Source organism: Clupea harengus, chromosome 22 (genome assembly GCF_900700415.2).
Source record: "Clupea harengus chromosome 22, Ch_v2.0.2, whole genome shotgun sequence".
Lineage (NCBI taxonomy): Eukaryota > Metazoa > Chordata > Actinopteri > Clupeiformes > Clupeidae > Clupea > Clupea harengus.
The window spans coordinates 11,599,736-11,622,235 of record NC_045173.1 but is presented as its reverse complement, the minus strand read 5'-3'; the positions used below and the strand labels follow the sequence as shown (position 1 = coordinate 11,622,235).

General features: G+C 46.5%; 2 protein-coding genes across 2 annotated transcripts in view; both read right to left on the bottom strand.

Annotated features, from left to right (window-relative positions):
• Nucleotides 1-1,527, bottom strand: part of LOC105908375 (mastermind-like protein 3) — a 42,599-nt gene extending 41,072 nt beyond the window's left edge. Inside the window, exon 1 of the mRNA XM_012836875.3 lies at nt 1,232-1,527. Within this exon, the coding sequence (XP_012692329.2) occupies nt 1,232-1,438 (207 nt within the window). The 5' untranslated portion in view covers nt 1,439-1,527. The remainder of the gene's footprint in view (nt 1-1,231) is intronic.
• maml3 (mastermind-like transcriptional coactivator 3) overlaps nt 1,522-22,500 on the bottom strand; it is a 65,413-nt gene continuing 44,434 nt past the window's right edge. The window contains exon 2 of the mRNA XM_031559728.2: nt 1,522-2,958. Within this exon, the coding sequence (XP_031415588.1) occupies nt 1,522-2,958 (1,437 nt within the window). The remainder of the gene's footprint in view (nt 2,959-22,500) is intronic.

Genomic DNA, 22,500 nt, shown 5'->3' with positions numbered 1-22,500 from the left:
CAATTTCTCAATTCCTCCCTTCCTTCCTCCCTCTTTTCTGTGCTCTCTCGCCCCCACCCCCCCACCCCCACCCCTTTTCTGCTGCATTTTCCTTGTGGCAGGCACAAAGGGCCCATCGCCATAAATCTGGTCTTTTATTGGTGCTGAGTGTCTCTGGGTGGCTACAGGGAGGAATGAAGAGGGGGGAGGGAGCGAGAGAGTGAGAAAGAAAGAGAGAAAGAGAGAGCAGGAGAGAAAGAGCACACGCTGTGGTAGAGAGGGCACATCTCACCTCTGAGAATTAGATGCCATCAGCAGAGTGGATGAAACAGACCCATTAAACACATCACGATGCCCTGTCTCTTAAGCATACATAGGCCTAAGGTACATGGTCCACTATACTATCTTGAGAATACGGTCAGGGCATATGATCATTTGCCTCATTTTGCTAACTTCGATATTAGAAAACACAATCAATTTCATAGACTGGGGCACGATAGCTGTGGAGAACTTGGCACCAAGAGATCTGAGACAAAGCGATGTGTTTTTGGCCCTCCTAGGAATACCAGGGGCTGGTGCCTAGACATTAGGCTGAAATATTACAGTGTTGATTTCCTACTCCAAGCCTTAGCTGTTGCTGAGGCAACGGCCACCATTTTAGCTTGCCTGCCCATCACACAAGGCATAATATATAGAATTATGGAAAAGGGGCTCATGAATACCCGAACACAGAAAAAGCCAAGTGCATCAATGCCATCTCATACCGATCCGTTCCAAGCACAACTCAAGCAAGGGGAATAAAAAGGAAGGGTTGATTCTGACGCATGATTTGTCTACTTCTATCAAAGTAGGTTTTTCGATGCTAGGGCAGTCATTATTTCTCAGTTCAATGTCTTTGTTCAATAGTTCAACACATTTCTTAGACTGTTTAGACAAAGTCTCATCTTTGAGATAATTGATCAAATGTACCCATTCTAATTTGAGATGATCATCAATTATCAACTATAAATCTGAAGTCTTCTTCGTTCTTCTTGAAGAAAATCCTAACAAGATATTTTCACAGAGGTTTAATCATTTATGCTATCCACCATCCATACATCCTTTCAAGAAGCAAAGCACTAATAATCAAAGTCCTAACCTCCAGGGATCAATCATGTGTCATTATTGAAGTGCTTGTTTACCCAAAAGCCTTTCGTTTACGTTAGCCCAGTTGGAGCTTTTGCTAGTGGTTTAGAAAAATGAGTATGCTCACCTGTGCATGAGTCTGAAGGGGTCCATAGGGCAGGCCTTGCTTCATCAGCAGCATCCTCTTCTGCTCCTCACTCAGGTGAGCTGTCTGTCCAGGCATTGGCCCCTGAGCTGGAGGTGGACCTCCACCCTGCCCTGTTGGGCCCTGCATGTATGGCATCATAGGGCTTTTCCCCTGGTTGGCCATGGGCGGCGTCATTCTCTGGCCCATGTGGTCGAGTGCACTGAAGTGGCTCAGAGGCTTGGTGTTGCTGTAGGACAGCTGCTGTTTGAGGATAGCTGCTTGTTGAGCTGTCAGGTTGTTTGGTGGCTGCTGCTGCTGCTGCTGCTGCTGCTGCTGCTGCTGCTGCTGCTGCTGCTGCTGCTGTGCTGCTGCTGTTGCTGCTGCTGTTGCTGCTGCTGTTGCTGCTGTTGCTGCTGCTGCTGCTGCTGCTGTTGCTGCTGCTGCTGCTGCTGTTGCGGAGTCATCATGTTCATGTGATTCTGCTGGAGGTAGTTGTTCATGCCGGGCTTCTGCGGGTTCCCGGCCATGGCTGGCACCATGGAGTTGGACGTGTTGAAGGCTTGTGGGTACATCATGGGGCTATTTGGTTTGTCAGGGTTGAAGGGTCCCCCATAAGGACTGGTAGGGGGACCAGCGGGCGACCAGTTTGCAGCCTGTGACTGCTGCTGCTGTTGGTGCTTCTGCTGCATGAGTTTCGCTCTTTGCTGCTGCTGGGCTGCCATCTGTTTCAGCTGCTCTGCTGGGGAAAGGTCGGAGTTGGGGGCAGCTGGTACGGGGACTGGTCCCGGGCCGCCACCTCCACCTCCTCCTGGCCCTGGACCTCCGGCAGATATCGACGTCGACCCCACCGGCCCTACTGCCGGACCCGTGTTCATCATGTATCCATTGCCAGGCCTGGGCGCCTGCGTCTGAGCTTGAGTGGGCGCCTGTGGTGACTGTGCCACACAGTTAGCCGGTGACCCCGATGCCATGGCCACAGCCGGAGACTGCTGCAAGGGCTGCTGGGGCGGTGTAGCACTGGCTGCAGTGGCGAAAGGTGGCCCCGAAGAGGACGGCCGCACCTGAGGGGAGCCCATGGGCATCTGGCTGTTCTGGGTGGGTGGCAGGGGCGCTGGTGCTGGCACAGACGGAGGTGGGTCTTGGGGAAGTGATGTCTGGCCTGGTGGTCGTGTGAAGTCCGCCTCCTTCTTCTCGTCAAAGTCGTCCTCTTCATTGAACAGGTCGTGCATGTCGTCCTCAGGCACTGTGTTGGCTAGTTCATCAATCAGCTCCTGAAGCTCCTGGTCATTGAGGTTGAAATCTGAAAACAGTTTGTTCTGGTTTGACAGGGCCGTGTCCGATGACTCCATTCCACCAACATCGTCCAGAGGCTCTTGCTTCATGTCTTTGAGAAGACTGAAGCTATCGTCTAGGTCCAGCGACCCATTCAGTTTGATATCAGGCAGACCGCCATTCTTGCCAAGATCTTCAGGCCGCCCAGTGATGTGGTTGCTTCCAACATTTCCATTTCCTGCAATGTTGTTGATCCCCAGAGGTGGCTTAATGTCCATTTGATGCAGGGGTGAGATGGGCGGTACATTGTTGGGTAAGCTCCCCAGTGAGTCCAAACCACTCTCCTTCCGTAGCCTCTTGTTGTTCGGGGAGTAATTCCCATCGCAGATGCCATTCTGGTCCCCGTTCAAAGGTGAGCGAGCACTGTCCAGTTTCCTTTTCACTGTCTCTTGTAGCTGTACAGAAAACAGAGACAGAGGAACATGGTTAATACATGGATGACAATACTGAAGGAGAACACTGTTTCAAAATTGAGCATTGTTTTAAAAATGTGTCAATTTGGCTCAAACAATGTTACCTATGCCAAGGAACACATGAAGAGGCTGCACCCTATCTATGCAAGTAGTGAATTATCCTTGCACTGTTTTACTAAATGCTAGCTAGACATTACACAGAGTAAAAGCTCCCTGCATCTGTAAAATGTCCTTCACCTCCACCCCATCATGGTCAGTGCTGTTTCCTCAGAAACTCAGATAACGTTAATATGGTGGTACACCAGAATTACATTTCTCAGGATTTGGACTCAGTGCCACTTTGCCACATACACTCATCCCAACAACATTTTCAGGAGAGACTTCAAGGAATATCAAGGCTTTTACCAGACAGATCTCCTATGGAGCTAGCCATACCTCAAATTTGTAGAAGAAGATTAAATCACTATTTGAAAATAGGTCAAGGTCAAAGGTACTTTTATCACCATTTAGGTGCAGCACCAGAGACAGTAAGGTATACAAATGTTTCATCTGAAGAACCTCAGACACCCTAGATATTTCCTCCAACCAATATCTCTCTCAGACACAACAGCAACAGAGAACAACAAAGAAAACATATCTACTTTGTCTTCTATTGTTCCACCATCTACAAATGTGCTACAAACATTCAAGATGAGACCTCTTGTTATGCTACACGTCCCACAGTCCAGTGCTTTTGAATATATGCGTACGTCATCTCCCTCTCGAGAGGCAATTAGGGGGCTAATTCAAGGAAGAGTAGCACACTGAGCCAGAGGTCTCTCAAGCACGTGGTGCCTTTTGCCACGGCAGAAAGTGCTTAAACACCACCACCTGCCCTTTGGCCAACACGACATGCCAGCACACATTAACAGCCTCTAAACCAGTTGGAGGCAAACCGCTGTTTGGATGAAACAATGACGCGATCACAAATGCCTACTGGGCCTAATCACCATCCCGAGGAGAAGGGAAAGAGAGGAACGGTAGTAGACGAAGTTTCATTGTTCACACTTGGGCAAGCACTTGTTACACCAGTGGCTCTTGCTTCATTTGTCTCAGTCATTACGTGCACACAGCGCTGGCTGTTACGAGCTCACTCAGCGTTGCTCAGTGATAAGGTTCTAGATCACACACACACACACACACACACACACACACACACACACACACACACACACACAAACATGCGCGTAGGCACAGATGTACATTCACATCAACACACCCACACAGATACACAGGACTAATGTGGTGGTGAAAATATCAGGTTTGTGCTGCCACTACACCAAAGATATTGTCATAGCTTTCCTGCCCCTTGCAATAGCCTGATTCATATTTAGTTCAATGCAAAATACCCTCACATTTGTCTTTATGACCAATCTGTCGTTTCCAGTACTTCACTGATAGGAACTTACAGGCCACATGACGCAAGGGTGTGAACTCACTGGTCAGATTTAGGATTGAATCCATCTTTCCCACTCAGTGTTATAATTCAAAAGGTGGTGCGTATACACCTGCCGATTTCTACATCCTGATGTATTTGGATGCACCAGCCCATGATGAAAACACAGGGGTCTTCATGCCTTTTCCCCTCTGTAGCAGCCTATACAGTGCTAGAGTATACATGCCTTGCTCCCTCTGTAGCAGCCTATACAGTGCTGTAGTATACAAGCCCGCTCCCTCTGTAGCAGCCTATACAGTGCTGTAGTATACAAGCCCGCCCCCTCTGTAACAGCCTATACAGTGCTAGAGTATACATGCCTTGCTCCCTCTGTAGCAGCCTATACAGTGCTGTAGTATACATGCCTTGCTCCCTCTGTAACAGCCTATACAGTGCGATGCTATACATGCAAAGGTTTGGTCACCCCTGGCCCCTGGATGAAACATTAGTTTCAAACATTTTAAGCAAGAATACTATTCTATCTTTGTTTTGTACAACCTCTGAGTGAAAAAAGGAAAGGAGCACCATGCAAAGGTTTGGGCACCCCGAGCTTTCTATAACCTGAACCAAGGTCTCAGACCTTAATTAGCTTGTTACAGCTATGGTCTTTTCACAATCGCTGTTAAAAAAAGGCCAGGTGATGCACATCTCAAAGCTTTATAAATACTGACTCCTCCAACCTTGTCCCAACAATCAGCAGCCATGGGCTCCTCTAAGCAGCTGCCTAGCACTCTGAAAATTCAGATAATTGATGAGCACAAAGCAGGAGAAGACTATAAGAAGATAGAAAAGCATCTTCAGGTAGCCCAGTTCGTAATGTATTTAAGAAATAGCAGTTAACAGGAACGGTGGAGGTCAAGGTGAGGCATGGAAGACCAAGAAAACTTTCAGGGAGAACTGCTAGTAGGATAACTAGAAATGCAAATCAAAACTACCGCAAAAGACCTTCTGTAAGTTTTAGCAGACTCTGTAGTGGTTGTGCACTGTTCTACTGTGCAGTGACACCTGCACAAATATCCCCTTAATGAAAGAGTCATCAGAAGAAAACCTTTCTTGCGTCCTCACCACAAAATTCAGCATCAGAAGTTTGCAAAGGAATATCCAAACAAGCCTGATGCATTTTAGAAACAAGTTGACTGTGGACTAATGAACTTTTTGGAAAGTTTTAGAGAAAAAAGGGTGCAGAATTTCATGAGAACACCACCTTTCTAACAAGGGTGGATCGATCATGCTTTAGGCTTGTGTAGCAGCCAGTGGCACAGGGAACAATTCACTGGTAGAGGGAAGAATGGATTTGATTAAATTAAATTAAATAACAGCAAATTCTGGAGGCAAACATCTCACTATCTATAAAAAAAAAGCTGAAGATGAAAAGAGGATGGCTCCACAACATCATAATCACCCTAAACACACAGAAAAATCCACAAGGTTTTGCACTGGCCTTCACAGTCCCCTAAACTAAACAACGCCGATAAACTGTGGATAGACCTCAAAAGAGCAGGGCATACTAGACATCCCAATAACCTAGAAGCCTTTTGCAAGGAAGAATGGGTGAAAATCCCCCAAACAAGAACTGACAGACTCTTAACTGGCAAGAAAAAGCAACATTGTGATAGAAACTCCAGGTCAGTCCAGACACATATACACACTAATACAACACACACACAGGTCTTAATGGCAAGGCCATTTTTGGGGGACACCATGCCTGTAATACACATTGAAAGCCACTCCGAAATACTCCAAAAGTAAGATACTGTGTTCATTTGAGGTGAAGTGCTTGTTGTTTCCCAATAACCCAATAACCTTGAGCTTTTTTCAAGAACGCTGGAAGTGAGTAAGACAATCCAAGTGTCAATACCTACGGTGGATGAGTGCTTGAAGGAACCGACATACTTTCCCTGAAAATTATCTTTGGGAGAGCTCCAGCTATACCTATATAAAGCTAAGGTGCCAATGAACGGTCTCCATAATATACAGTCAAACCCAGTTACACTTGATCTGTGCCCTGGAGAGGAAAGAGCCCAGTTTTGTATTCAGATGTGCCTGGGGCCTATTCCTCTACAGCATCCGTATCTGCAGCAGGAGGAGAAGATTGATAAGGATAATGAATCAAACGGGAAGATGCTGTCATCAGCTGATGATGAAAATTACCTGCTGTCACAGTACAGTATGAGACATATGGCTAGCAGCTTCTGTCCTAATATGCAAAACCGCAAGGAGAACATGGGAGGTCAGTGTTTACATTAAATAAGAGTAACTGAGCAATGGAAATCCCATGATTGCTTAAAGAAGACAAAACATGGAAGGCTGTGGAAATATTTCCATTGGGTTCTTAATTTGGTCCTGCACAAAATGCACAGGTCACATCACCAACTGAACTCAATGAAAGCTGTATGAGGGTATCAAAAGCGTGTGCATATGTGTGTGGGTAAGTGTGTTGGTGTTGGTGTGTGTGTGTGTTAGTGCGTATGTGCCGATGTACTCTGTTGCTAATTAGAGAATGTTGATCACCCACACTGGCTGTTTCATCAGGGCTTGATGGCATGTGTGTGTGTGTGTGTGTGTGTTTTGTCTGCTTGTGTGCACACAGGCACTCATTACAGGCCAGGAATGAACCATTCTAGAACCACTGGCAAATTCCAACATCTAACTGCAAGATCAGTCTCCCCTTCATATCCGACCCCTCAGGAGAGTGGTGTGTGTGTGTGTGTGTTTGTGTTTGCAAGTGCGTTTTAGCATGTGCTTGTGTGTGTTTTAGCATGTGTGTGTGAGTCTCATGCGTGCCACTCCACTCAGACGTGCCAAATGAAATTCTGAAATAACGAGATTCATGGATATGCATCCCCCTCCCCCTCCTCCTCCTCTTCTTGTTCTTCTTCCTGCATGTCCTTCATCCCTCTCTCCGTCTATCCCCACGGCGACGACAGGAGTCAGAGCACATCGGAAAACAAAGACGACCCATGTTTACTCACCAGCATCATAGAAAAAAAAAAGAGCAAAAGATAATCAAGATACAAACTAGGGCACCCATATCTCTCCCTGTCTATCTCTTTCTCTCCCTCTCTCTCTCTCTCTCTCTCTCTCTCTCTCTCTCTCTCTCTCTCTCTCTCTCTCTCTATCGTTCTTTATCTCTTCTCATGTGCTCTTTTTCTCAGACCCAGCTCATTTGAGGCAAATGGTAGGATGTGTTATTGTTGTTGTGGTCTCCCTCAACCCTTTTTTTTGCCTCCAGTGGGTGGGGTGCCGGGGTGCAGCCGGGCGACACGACGCCTGTCAATATTAATAGCATTCATCGTGCCATAAAGACGATTAGGCTGGCTGTCACTCACCTCCCCCATGCGACGAGGAAACCGCAACTGACGGCTTCCTCCACACCCCGACACGAGACAGAGAGAGAGAGAGGGATAGACACAGACAGAGACAGTGAGAGAGACAGAGAGGGATAGACAGATAGAGACACTGACGGAGGGGAGGGGGGGGTGTGTGGAATGGATGAAAAACAACGAGTCTTCTCAGAATCTGCCCAGACCATCTCCTCTGTCAGTTTACCACATAAATATGCCCCATACTCATTCGTTTTCCTTTTTTTCCCCTCCGTCTCTTTCTTTCCTTCCATTCCATCTACAAGGTGTAGCTTTGTCTTTCTCTTGCTCTCTCTCTCCCCCCATATCATTTTCTCCCTCTCCCTCTCCCTCGCTCTCTATTTCATATTTTGCGTGAGAGAAGCAGGTGATTGATGTCAATAATAGCCATCACCCAAAGTAGTCTGCGAGCGAAATCTCTCTAATTATGGGTGCTTAGCACCAGCCCCGTCGTAAAAGCAACCTATAGAGGCGGCTAAACACCGCGCCTTCACGCTCAGCCGTGTAATTACCAGCCGGGCTAGCCCGACAACCCGCCCCGGCAACCAGCCCTGGCTCGACAGCCACGGCAGCGCTGTCGCTATCGCTAGGCGAGCGAACTGAACGCTGCGACCAAGAGAGTGAAAGAGAGAGAGAGGGAGGAGGGAAGCGACTCTCCACTGTGAACAAGGAGGGGCTCACACACACAGACACACACACACACACACACACACACACACACACACACACACACACACACACACACACACACACACACACACACACACACACAGAGGAGTGAATGTGTGGAGAAGAAAGAGCAAGATGTTCTGATCCAAAAAGCTCCTTCGAACATTAGAGAGAGAGAGAGGGAAGGGAGAGGGAGAGGGGAGAGGAAGGGTGAAAAAAAAGGGGGCGAAAGAGAGATAGACACCAAAGTAGGAGAAAGGAGGCGGATAACAGAGGGTTGTTTATTTTTTCATCCACCGTGTGTTAAAGCCCTTTGTAGCTCACACACATCCGTGTGCGCGCGCACACACACACGCACACGCACACGCACACACACACATAATCAAAACACACATGCACACCCACACACAAAACACACACACACACACACACACACTTGCTCTCACGCCTGTTACACAGTGGAAGAACACACAGAATGAGCAAAAACAGAGGAAGAGAAGAGAGAGAGAAGAGGAGGCAGAGAGGGAGGAGGGAAGGGAGGCAGTGGAGCAGGAGAAGGGGAAAGAGGAGGGGGTGGGGGCTCTTCAGACAGGCGGTTGCGCTTTCGTGCGACTGAAGCAGCAGCACTGGCTCTGAGTCTCACCAACAGCAGAGAGTCATTTGTCAGGAGAGACGGAAAGAAAGAGAGAAAGAAAGAGAGAGAGAGAGAGAGAGAAACACACCAAGGTGCGGTTGTTATAGCAACCTCCTGCTCCGGTGGCCCCTCCCCCCAGCCCCTCTGCTGATTGCAGTGGACAGCTTTGCCAATAATGTACAGGAAGCAACCAGCCATGGCTCAACCTCTCTCTTTCTCTCTCCCAAACCCCCCCCCCCTCTCTCGCTCCCTCCTTATTCCCTTGCCAGAAAAATGACAGCATTTTTTAGAGAAGGCGCTCCATTACAGAGGAGACCAACCTGCACTGATTTTCCACAATCGCCATTTTGGTGGGTGGCTCTGCCATCTCCTGATAACAGAATAGCACATGAAAACCAGCTCTGTACTAATACAATATGTGGGTAAAGCAGCCACTGTCCACATACAATTCTCTCCCCTTTCTCAGCTAAAACAGCTGACCTGTGTTTGAGAGAGAGAACATTAAACATGATCTCTTTAAAACAACAGTGGTACCATGACTTCAGCAAACGCATTTGACAAAAGGTCTCTACATACAAGGTGTCTACATATCCACTCCACTACTTCCTGCTCCTGTCTTTACACCTTCTTTCGAATGAAAGAAACCCAGTCATCCATTGATGACAAATGCCTCCATCCCTTCCTCTCCTCCCTTGATTCTGCCCATCCTATCATCCTTTCAGCATCAACAAAGCACTGCGGTGAGGGAAGACGACTCCCAAACTTCCAACAGACGCATACATTCCCACATGCACTTACGTACTGTACCCTGCCCCACCCGTCTACCTTCAAACCCATTCCCATCCACTGCCACCAACCTCAAGGAGCAGTCACTCCCATCTGTAACCTACAGGGGGGCCCGGAAAGCCACTGACCTTGCAGTCACCTTCATACTCCCATACATGGCGCACAGTGTACACAGCAAACTAGTCCTCAGTGTGTGGGCAGATGGATGTTTATGGATGTAGTTTGAGTGACAGATGTATCCCTAGACAGTAAACCTAGAGGACTAATAAAAAAAACAGGACAGAGCCTCAGATGCTAATGAGAATAATCCCAATGGTCGGTTCAAGGAATTTGATGGATGAATGCTTTGATCAAACTCTAATTCAAAATAAGACGAACCCCCTTAGAAGGAGTCTGTTGTTCAGCCCAGCGCTCGTTAATTAGATACTTATCATTTCCAGAGGATGTGCTGTTAATATTCTTGTATGGATGAATATCAAGTTTCAGTGCAGTTGAGTGGAAGAACTGTGGCATGTCTTGGTGAGGACGCAGAAGGTTGTAGTATCAGAAGATGAAGTCTCATTCAAAGCAACAAATTCTGGCACAAGTCTGGCCCTGACCTGACGTGCATTTGGCAAAGGCAACATCTTTGTACATACGTAGACACACACACACACACACACACACACACACACACACACACACACACACACACACACACACACACACACACACACACACACACACACACACACACACACACACACACACACACACACACACACGTGTTTAACAAAGCTAATGCATTTGTTTGAGGGCACACACACTGACTCTCTCTAACACACAGAGGAATGACAGCGGATGTACATCCTTCCTCCTAAGCCAGACTCATGTGTGTAAAGCATGTGTTTCCCCAGGCTAATCCACGAGTCTGAAGGAGCATGTGTAGGGTGGATGTGGATGTTTAAGCTGCCGAGAGAGAGAGAGTGTGTGTGTGTGTGTGTGTAGGCATGGTCTAAACTAAAGGATTTTTGTTCTAAGTTTTACAATCATTACAAACACGCACAACACTTTACTAAAACCCAGTATCCTTAAAGCTTTATAAAACACATTTTTGAATGTTTATAAAATATTCATGATGCATTATAGTGATTGATCCGCATAATTACTTATAAATAGACATGCCTGCACTCATAAAGCATTATGATATTGTAGCCCTAAACAATTATTCTTATGAAAGCTTGTATGAAGTCACACATGGCTCCATAAAGAGTCTTTGGTGAATAAACATCATTTAACATAAGGCAAAGATGCATCAATGCCATTATCAAGAGGTTAAAGATGGTTTATTCAGCATTCTGATACTTCAAGCTGTAAGGGCTTATACTATAACATTGTTGAGCTTTATGAGTGCAGTAATTACTATGTATAAATTATCATATATACACTTATGTCAATCACTACGAGGCATTCATGACCCTCATTAATGTGTCTAAATGAAACGTGTGAAATCGGTAACACTTTACATAAATCCAGTATTCATAAACTCAATACCATGCTTGCACTGTCTCTATCTCTCTCTCACACACACATTCACACACATAAACACATACCTGCACTCACAAACTGAGAGCCCATCCCCTTAAGGTCGTCAATTTCAGCAAGCTGATTTATAGATGATTTGGACTGAAGTAGCTTTAGGTGTTTGGGCTCATTTGTGTATGTGTGTGTGTGTGTATGTATACGAATGTGTGAGAGGGTACTGTATAAGTGCTTGTTTTGTGTATAAGTGTGTTTGTATGTGTGTGTGTGTGTGTGTGTGTGTGTGTGTGTGTGTGTGGTGCTTGAGTTCATCAGACTGTGAAATGAGCTCATTATGGCAAACGGCCCTTTAATTAACAGGGTGAAAGGAACACACACACACACACACACACACACACCACAATCAAATTAGAGCCACTTCCGACACTTAATGTGGCAACACTAAAATATGAAATATTCAGATTGCCATCCACAAATGTAGGTTCCACACCTATACTAAATGGTGAATCAACAAGACACACCGCATAGCAGTGTGTAATATGATCGCATCATGAAGTCAGATAAAGGGCAAGGATTAAGTGAAATAACAAGATATTGTCCATTCCAAGAAAAGTGTGCAAAAAATGGGTAAAAAGTTTGTTGTATATGTTATTCTGAGTGAAAATGTAAGGAACTATAGTTTGTGGATGTGGTGGCTGTACACTGATAGGGTGTGAAACAGTACCTGTGAGTTTGAGCTTTTTGTGAAATTTACATATAAATAAGCAACAATGTGATAACTGTACTTGGCATTTATTTACAAAGTTTTAAAACATATGCATGCACATTTAAAATGTAGGATTATTTAGTTGAGGGCAGGAATATGTTTGTAAACGATACTTATTGTGGAGTAAATACTAAATGTAGACTCACTTGGACAGGAATATATGGCATCGTAATAGTATGTTTAAATATAGCTGCAAGCTGTGACCTTCGGGGTCCAAGCAGTTTGGGAAACCTGGCCCAAGTAGTAGGCTGAACGATTTGACCGCTTCAACAGGTGAAAGAGGACCATTTGCATTTTGTAAATGTTACATAAGGATTTGAAAACAAAATAAATGTTGTATATAGAAAGAGTAACAGAGGAAAACATGTTGTAGTTCGTTGTAGCATCTACATCTTATGGCTAATTTGTTTGAAATTGGGATAATAGCTGCTATATGCTAATAAATGACAGTGGTCATTCACAACAACGATCATAAATCTATTTCATGTTGAAATACTTTCATCCTTCAAACATAACTTTGCAGGAAATCTTGCAATAGTGCATTGTGTGCCTTAAGAGCATTTGTATGCAAGTGCCCATTTCTATTAAATTAGCATGAAGCATTAACTAAATTCTTTAAAATAGCATCTAAATTGAGGCATTCTATTTTCTGTCTGTAAAAAAGTTTTTTCTGTTCACTCCTCCTTTCTCACATCTCTCTGGTCTATCACTGACACTGCACTGAAACCTTCAGATCCTGATTTAAATAGGCAGACATGCTCAATTCAGCAAATCAACTCATCTCCATTTATGATCAAACACAGAAATAGATACAGTGTTTCCCCTACCGTTATATTAGGGGGGCGCCCCGCCCCCCCAACGGCACCCCCCGCCCCCCCCTGGAAGGTCAAGTTAATTTTGTTCAATTTTATTTTCTATAAAGCGCCAGATCACAACGGAAGCAATTTAAGGTTACCTTTCCTATAGAACAGGTCTATAGCTTGTTCTTTTATTAAGCAAAATAAATAGCCTTATGTTATTTATCTTATTTACACGACGGCATGTAATTTCTGTCTCTACATGGTCGCACGTTTACAATTATCACCAGCGGACAGAATTGGGCTTAAGAATCAGTGCACAGCTACGGACACTTTTAAGCTTTAAAAAACTAATATCCAGGCGTTTATGAATCCGGCAGAGATCTTTTCCTAGGTAGGGTCGACAATGAGGCCCAATGAGAATGGCTACAACAGACGAGGAAACAGAACGTACGTACAGAATGTCCGCACCGAAAATTCAGAAATAGATCTGGCTTCCATTTTTTATCATTTTCCGCGAGTTGTGCGTGGCCCTTTTTACATAGACTCTGGTAATAAATCTATGAAATGTAACGAAAATTATTTATTTTGCTGTGAATAATGAAGGAAGCAATAAATCCGATTATTTGCCAAACCCTCAAGAGCTGCTGCCATGGAGATTTAACGTTACTTTCTGTTTGAAGACAAGGTAGCAGCTAGTGTTGAAGAATGGATGACTTGAAATTGGACGACTTTAAATTAATATATGAAATTGAACATCAACACCTATACGGATAAAATAAATAAACAAGGATAGCAAAACAGATTGATAAGCAATGAGAACGGCAGAAACACAGGCAGGACGTCAGATGACGCGACAGATCATAGTGACACAGGCTGGTTTTTTTTGTTTTTTTCGTCATATGAAGGCTGAGACATTCATAACATTTTATTCAGTCGTACTGGTCCTTTTGTAATGCCAACATGTGCACTTCGTTGTGGATAAGTAAAGCCTATTTTGCTACATTTTTGTAGTCCTGGTAATCTTTTGTTTGGCATATTGGTTAGGTTATTAAGAGGACCATTTCTCAATCGTTTTGTTCTTGATGAATTAATGTTTGTTTATTAATCAATTATTTTCAACAAATAACTCAATTATAATTACAAAGAGGACAATTCATAACTTTTTATCGCAACTTTCACTTGTTTCGCCAATTTCATTGCAACAAAAACCTAAAAATCAAAACTTTCATCGCAACTTTTTGGAAAAGCTCCTGCGAAATCAGGAATTTTAGGCCGCAAATATCTTAAAAATGTTTCTTCCAGAAGCCCAGAAAGATACACCGGTGCAGCGACAAAAGCTGCACACTTTGTGGATAATTGCCATAAAAAGACATGTTCCGATGTTTAGTCGTTATATTGACTGCTGTCATTAAAAGAAACACATGAACACCATGATTCCTTTAAGCGTTTGTGTCGGTGGCCACGCCACGCCGGGCCGCGCACCGTGCAGCGTGCCGCAGCCCCCCCCCCCCCCAAAGCTGTAAACCTAGGGGAAACACTGAGATATACATATATTTTCAATCAAACAATTTTGTATTGCTCTACATTAATATCTTTTTATGTCCAAATGGTCCAAATTGCACTTGGAGTAGTGATATAGTGTTGGACACAAATAGCTAAGTCTTCACAAAAAATAAGGATAAGGTGTTCTGTGAACCACCAAGTCTAACAGCAAGTGGTTTGGGTGTAAAGTTAGTTTCCCTAATACTTGTGAGGGGTTTGACCAGTGTATAAATGACTTGTCAGCAAACTGATGCAGACCGGTTAATAGAATGCTTTTACTCACTGTGATGAGAAACTCATTCTCAGGTACAGATAATGACATTGCTGAACATGAACAGAAAGATTACCCGCAATAATAAATAATAAAGATTCCCTAATACAGGACAGCTAATACCACCAGGTCTACTCAACACGTTCATTCTTTTCACTAAACTCTGTTGTGTCATTTCTGCACGCGCAGTGAGCACACCATGCTAACCAAAATAGAGTCCTCCGTCTGCAATCCCACGAGAGCGCTGGCATCAGGTGCCAAATTAACACCCCCTAACCCTTACCTGAAGTTCACTCCTCTTTTCCAGCTTATCCTCCACTCCCCTCCCCTCTCTTTTCCGCTCCATCCATCCCTCACTCCCACCCCACTCGTCTCCCTTCTCTCTCCTCCCCCTTCCCATCCTCCTCTGCCAGAACTTGGTTCCTGTCTGTGGGATACAGAGATTTAAAAATAAACCTCAGCACAGTGTTCCAGCTTCTCCCTCTGCTAGCTCTCTCTCTGTGTGTGTGTGTGTGTGTGTGTGTGTGTGTGTGTGTGTGTGTGTGTGTGTGTGTGTGTGTGTGTGTGAAGGCGTTCCTTTCTCTCCCCCAAAAAACTAATCGCAAGCTATTGTCAGATAAACAGTCCGGTGCATCCAACATGGAAACTGACATAAAGACACACATTTCCATTTTGTGTGCATGTAGTGGAGAAGAGACTGAATTTTGTGGGGCAGCATTAGCAGTGAGTAGCCAGACATATTAGCACTGGGTTTTAAGATATTGATGAAAAAGAGAGAGAGAAAGAGAGGGAGACAGACAGAGAGAGAGAGAAAGATAGATAGAGAGAAAGAGCGGGATACAGACAGAGAGAGAGAAAGCAGAGTGTTAACGCACACAGCTTTCGCTCGTTGAGCACTCCCGCCTCCTCCTAAACGACACTAAACACGCCCTCCACCCTTGCACCTCTCCCTCTCAACCCCCCCTTCTCGCTCTCTCTCTCTCCTTCCCCTTCTCTCTCGCTCTCGATCCCCTGTTAATGGGCCTCTGTTTAAACACAGGCTGTGTTTGCGCTGCAGCGGCTGCCTGCGTGTTAAACACAGCCCCTGAAATCCTACGCCAATCCAATAAAAGGCATCAGCCGCCCAGGGAGAACAGGCAATTACTACAGCCCGCCCCACACTACTGTGTGAGAGAGAGAGAGAGAGAGAGAGAGAGAGAGAGAGGATGAAAGGAAGACAGAGATATATACATAGAGTGGGCCAGAGAGGAGGTAGGAGTCTTAGGATGGATGAAGCTCAGACTTATGAAGGAAGAAAAAAAAAACCTAGACTTGGTATGGTGGTGATAAAGAGAAGTCAAAAAGGCCTGGGGGGGGGGGGGGGATGAGGTACACAGACACAAAGAGGGGAGTGACAGAGGCGGGGTGGAGGTGGAGGTGGAGGTGGAGGTGGAGGGGGTTGGGGTGGGTGGGAGATGGATTCAGAGCGGCGAGCTGAACAATAGAGTGCTGCTGGCCGCCAAGCCAGATCTCCGGCACGGGGCACACGCCTCTGTTTCCGCAAGGGTGGGCCCTGCACTGCACATGGAGACAGACTGGCGGGCACACACGCGCACACACACACACACACACACACACACACACACACACACACACACACACACACGGCCCTGAGAACTCCACACCACCTGCCCACTGTGTCCCTGCACCCTGCATCACCACCCAATCATGTGACACCCACCCACACAAATGCCCTCATGAAATAAAATGCCAGCACACAGTTTGACTTAACATAGCTAGCCCGAGGACAGCAATCACACCCAATCGTTTCTATACACACGTATCTTTGTCTGAAGAGTCTAGAAACTTTTTTTTTTTTTTAAACCCATATGACTTTCATCTGTTCCACTCCTCACTACACCACCTGCTAAATCTTCCCTAAACCTGCTGCAGGGACCTTGTTAGCATGCTAATGTGGCTAATGGGCTCTTTGTTACTGTACATGGCTGTGGCAGGGGGTAAAAAAAACGAGCTGCCACCACTCCTGACGGATGCTAATTATGTGGACCTGCTTCCTCTCAAATGAGCCATTACACACAGGCACGGCGGCTGATATACACACAGCCGAGGCCTTCACAGGATACACACAGGGAGGAGGGGGTGGAGAGAGAAGTACCGACGTCAGGTCCAAGGCTATCACAAACAACTCCACATACCCTTCCCATACCCCTCATGACTCCACTTAGCAGCACTGTCATCCACCAAGGAAACCACCAGTTTCCTAGCACATTTAACATAACATATGAAACACACCATATGAAAAGCACCATGAACACACACACACACACACACACACACACACACACACACACACACACACTCACACTCACACATGTAAACATTCTTCTATTTGTTAATGGCCACAGGCAAAACTGGGAGGGAACCATGGCTTTACAGCCACGGTTTAAATCCGACCAGGCCAGATGGATGCATGTACAAACACACATACAGAATCATACACACACACAAACCCACCCACACATAACTGTTCTGTTTATTTCACACAGTATGCACACTTCTTGTGTGTGTGTGTGTGTGTGTGTGTGTGTGTGTGTGTGTGTGTGTGTGTGTGTGTGTGTGTGTGTGTGTGTGTGTGTGTTGTCCTTACCATCAGCAATTTTAGAAGTGCTGACATAGCAAAAGAAGGGTAAGAGAGAGAGGGGGAGTAAGAGAGAGAGAGAGAAAGAGGGGAGAGACACTCCCTCTCTGACTCTCCCTCCATCAACAAACACATGCTGTGGTGGGCCAGCCTGGCAGAGGAAGCAGTGACTAGTGGCTGAAATATGAGAGAGGGGGAGAAAGAACTGGGATGAGAGACAGGGAGAACAAGCAGGGAGAGAGAGCATGAGAGACTAAGAGCAAGGTATGCAGCAAAAAAGCAAGGAAGGAAGAAACACTGGATGAGACAAGAAGAACAGGAGGATTTAAGGAGGATTTAGTGTTGGTGTTCCTGTCTGAAGCACAGTTAGGTTCACTTTCCTCTGAGTATTTAGCACATGGCAATTCACAACTACTAGCTCCTGAGGGCCTGAGACAAAGGCAGAGAGAGTTAACAGTTAAGTAAGAGTGAGAGTTGCCAAGCTTCAAAGCAAAGCAATGTAGAAGAGAAAGAAAAAAAAACTAAATATAACCTACATAGTAATGAATTCTGGGCCTGCTTGCATTCTGTCAAGGGAGTGTGAGGGACAAGCCTGTGACTTTCTGGAGTAAATCCCCCCTTCCCCTTCCCCCCACCCCACGCCCATTGTTCTGGAGCCTGAGCAGCACTAACCACAGAGTTCACCACCACCACACCTTTTGAGGTTTCAGGAGGAGGGGTGGTTTCTCGCCTGTAATTTCACTGTCTGTGCTGCTTTGTCGGAGGGTTTCACATTCTTGTGCGCTGAGCGAAGGCTGTGACAGCCAAAAGGGAGGCGCACACCTCCCCGTCAGCCACCGCCAGCAGTGGGTTAGAGAAGGTCTCTCGAACATCAGACATCTTCTATAGGGCCTTTAGGTACCTACACCACATTTTTTGAGAGACAGTAGAGAGAAAGAGAGAGAGAGAGAGAGAGAGAGAGGGGCACAGAGCGGCCCTTGTTGTTGAGTCACTGATGCTTTGCTCTCAGAGCAGTCATGAAGGTGGAGTGACTGTGGAGGGGAGGGTCTTCAGTCAGTGTGCCTCTCTTCTCCACCAATACCTGTCCTCCGCAAAGGGTAGTCAGACAGACAGACAGACAGACAGACAGACAGACAGACAGGGCAAACCAACATCTCATGACTTCCTTCTCCCACAGCCACCACTGTGCTTCCCATCCCTGGGCCTGAAATGTGTTCTTCTCTTGCTCAAACTATTTGTAAATACAAATAGTTCTCTCTCTTTCCCTCTCTCACCTACCTCTTTTTTCTTTCACTATATATGCCTGCCATCTCGTTTCTAGTGTCTATCCAGAATTCAACCACCAGACACCAAACAAACACACTCGATGTTTCTTTCTCCACTCCTCCACTCCTCCACTCCTCCACTCCTCCACTCCTCCACTCCTCTGGCTGTAGCCACTCAACTCTCTCTGCTAGGTCTGGCTTCCCTATTTTTAGAGTTCTGTCACTTCCTGTTCCTGGAGTTGTACCACACTGTGGATAGTGAGAGAGAGAGAGAGAGAGAATATGAAGACACGGGGGAGGAGAGGAAGCGAGTGGGATGAGTTTGAGGGGCAAGGCAGATTTGTGAATCTCTCTCTATCTCTCTCGTTAGAGACTTGAGGAACACAGAAAAACATGAAATAAGGAGAAAGAGAGAGACTGAGAATCCCAGTAGAAACCATCTTTACCCTACATTTATCATGGCTTTACTCAAACCTTCAGCTGGGCATCTTATGTCATCACATTTACAAGATCAAAAAGACCAAACCACTCTCTTCTTTCCTGAATACCTAAAGGTGTCTGTTGACAATATCAACACAGAAACAAGCGGTGTTAGCTTGTAAGCATGGCAGGCAGTTGAACGATACAGGTACAGCCTTACAACCTGGAAAACCTATGGGGTTACAAGGAATAGCAGCTCCGTTAGAAAACATTTCAATCAAACCAGACTGTGTGGTACGGTTACACAATATAATATTTACACGCTGTGCGCTGGTGAAGGCTTCACAAACCACTGACATCTGCACTGTGTCCGACAGGCTGTGGCTAACCCGGCTATAACTCACAGTAGAGCACACAGCAGGTATGATGCTGTATTTGACCACTGTCATTTGCCTGGCCGTACACACACGGCGTATCCCCCAGGACCACGACAAAAGTCACACAAGACACACAAAAACCCACCGCTGACTCCACGAGGCCACAACAGTGCCCCTGTGCCACTCGGACTCAGAACAGCTCAGCGCCAGCCTGTGGACTCGGCCTGGTACACAAAGGCAGACAGACACTGCAGGCAGGGCTTCCTCCGAGCTAAAGCAGCCTACGCTGTGAGGGGGGCACGCACGCAGCGCACGCAGCGCCCGCCAGGAGCGGCAACAGCCGATGCTGATGCGGGCTCAGACATGACCGGGAAAAAGGAAGAAAGAAACAGAGGACCGAGGTAAGAAAGCGAAGGAGAGAGAAAGAAAAAAGAAAGAATGAAAGGTGGCATGGTGGCTCAGCTGCTTGCACTGCTGCCTCACAGCAAGAAGGTCATGGGTTCGATTCCTGCATGGGGCGCTGTTGGCTCTGGGGGGCAGGTCCTCCCCAGAGTGCACAGTGCTCAGGTGGGCTATCTCCCGGGCCTTTCTGTGTGGAGTTTGCATGTTCTCCCCGTGTTCACAAGGGGTTTCCTCCACTAAGAACCCCAACAGTAAAAACATGCAAAATAACAGAACTCATGTCCACCCCTGACCAAAGATGGACAGTTCACTTCACTTGGTCCCCGGGCGCTGCAAAGCTGCCCACTGCTCCTGGGGGGTCCTTGAGGAAGGACGGTCCAGGATGTGAAAAAGCAGAAAATAAATTCCCCGCGACCTCAGGCCTACCTGCGTGTGTGTGTGTGTGTGTGTGTGTCCTGTGTCGCCTCCATATATGCACGTGTGTGTTCCAGTGTGTCGTGTGTGCCATTAAAAACCTGACAAAGGTCTTAATTATTATAGAGAGGAAAAAAGGAGAGAAAACGAATAAGGGGGCAAAGAGGAGAGAGAGAGGGCCAGGTGTAGAGAGAGAAAGAGAGAGCTGCAGGAGTAGAAGGAAGCATAGCAGTCCTCACACTGAGGGAGTTCCGCCTCGGTTTGTGGCCAGATGGTCTGGTCAGCTCTGCTCCACTGTCCCCACCAGGAGGCCCTTTGATAACATTTTGTGTGTGTGTGTGTGTGTGTGTGTGTGTGTGTGTGTGTGTGTGTGAGTGAGTGAGTGAGAGAGAGAGAGAGAGGAAAGAGTGTGTGTGTATGTCTTCTTTAAAGCCCTTTCATCAGAGCTCTGGTAGAAAACATGAACTATGCGCTCAGCACCTGTTACAGAGCATCCGCACGCACGCACGCACGCACGCACGCACGCACGCACGCACGCACGCACGGCATCATTTGATAGAATTGAGAGGCTTTTGTCTCCAACCTCCTGTTTTCTGCATAGCTAAAGAGGAGAGGGAACCTTAAGTATTCTTAAGTACCCTTAAGTGTGTGTTTATCTACCTCTCTCTTATACTGTACATGCCAGCACACACACACACACACACACACACACACACACACACACACACACGTGCTTAGGGACACTGGGAAAGGTTTAGTCACCTGCTGTCTGAAATTAATGCACCAGACGAATGAGAAAAGAGGCTTTTTGTTGTCTGAACATGTGTTTTAAATCCCTCACCATGACAAAGCTCAACCCCACACAGACCAGCACACTGACCATGGGCTCATCACCCACACCCGGGATAATGCTATGTGGGCCAGATAGCTCCATTGGTGAGCCATGTTCAGATGCACCACCATCAGTGTCCAAGCATGGAAAGATAATGCTTGTGTGTGTGTGTGTGTGTGTGTGTTTGAGAGAGACAGAGAGAAAGAGAGAGACAGTTGTGTGTGTGTGTGCGTGTGCATGTGCATGTAGTTGTGTGTGTCTAGATATTTGTGTGTGTGTGTGTGTGTGTGTGTGTGTGTGTGTGTTTGTCTCTGTGTGTGCCTCTGTGTGTGCATGTGCATGTGTGTGCAACTGCTTGGCAGCCTGATGAGAGTGCTCAGTTTGCTCAGGGGCTGAGGATGCAGGATGCAGCCAAGCTGGAGCACACAGGGCCTGTGTGTGTGTGTGTGTGTGTGTGTGTGTGTGTGTGTGTGTGTGTGTGTGTGTGTGTGTGTGTGTGTGTGTGTGTGAGTGAATGTGTGTATGTATTAGAATGTGTGTGGCAGTCTGCCTTCACAACAGGCTCTGGAGGACGCAGCGGCTGGCTGGGTTCAGCTTAGCCAATCATGCGCCTAGGAAGGCAGAGCTCCCGGCGCGCCGAATAGCAAGGGGGGGGGGGGGGGGGGGGGGGGGGGAGAGAGGGGGAGGACTGAGTGTGAGCGAGAGAGTGAGCGAGCGAGGACTCAGAACGAAAGACAGAGAAGCAGAGAGATGTAGGTAGACAGGGAAGGAGAGGGAGATGCTTCTCTGGCATCAAACAACACTGACATTTTTCTGTACTTTTCTTTTTTTCCTCCGCTCCACCCACTGAGAGAGAGGGAGAGGGCTGCCATGGCAACAAAGTGAATCTCTGACATGAGCATCCCCTATGGCAGAGTATTAACAATGTCCCTCTGGCCATACAGTGCACCATGCATTACTCTGTGAATATGTGTGTGTGCGTGCGTGCGTGTGTGCGTGCGTGCGTGTACATGTGTGCGTGTGTGCATGTGTGTGTGTGGCGTGTGTTATTTGGCACACTTGTGAGCTGCAGCCCCACCAGGATTTGACCTGCTGAGTGAAAAAGCACAGCTGGTGAGAACACACAGCTCAGACATCAGCCAGGCGCACACACACACACACACACACACACACACACGGGCCATTAACACTCACTAGTGGTGTGGGAGACAGCAGAGAAGCAGAGAAGGGAGGCAATTCCTAATGATTTCTTTTGGTGGCATTACAATATTATCTTTCCGCTTCAACCATTTAGTTTCATTTTCCTCTTGAGGAAGAGGAAAATAGGCGCACAGTGACGGCAAATGAGATC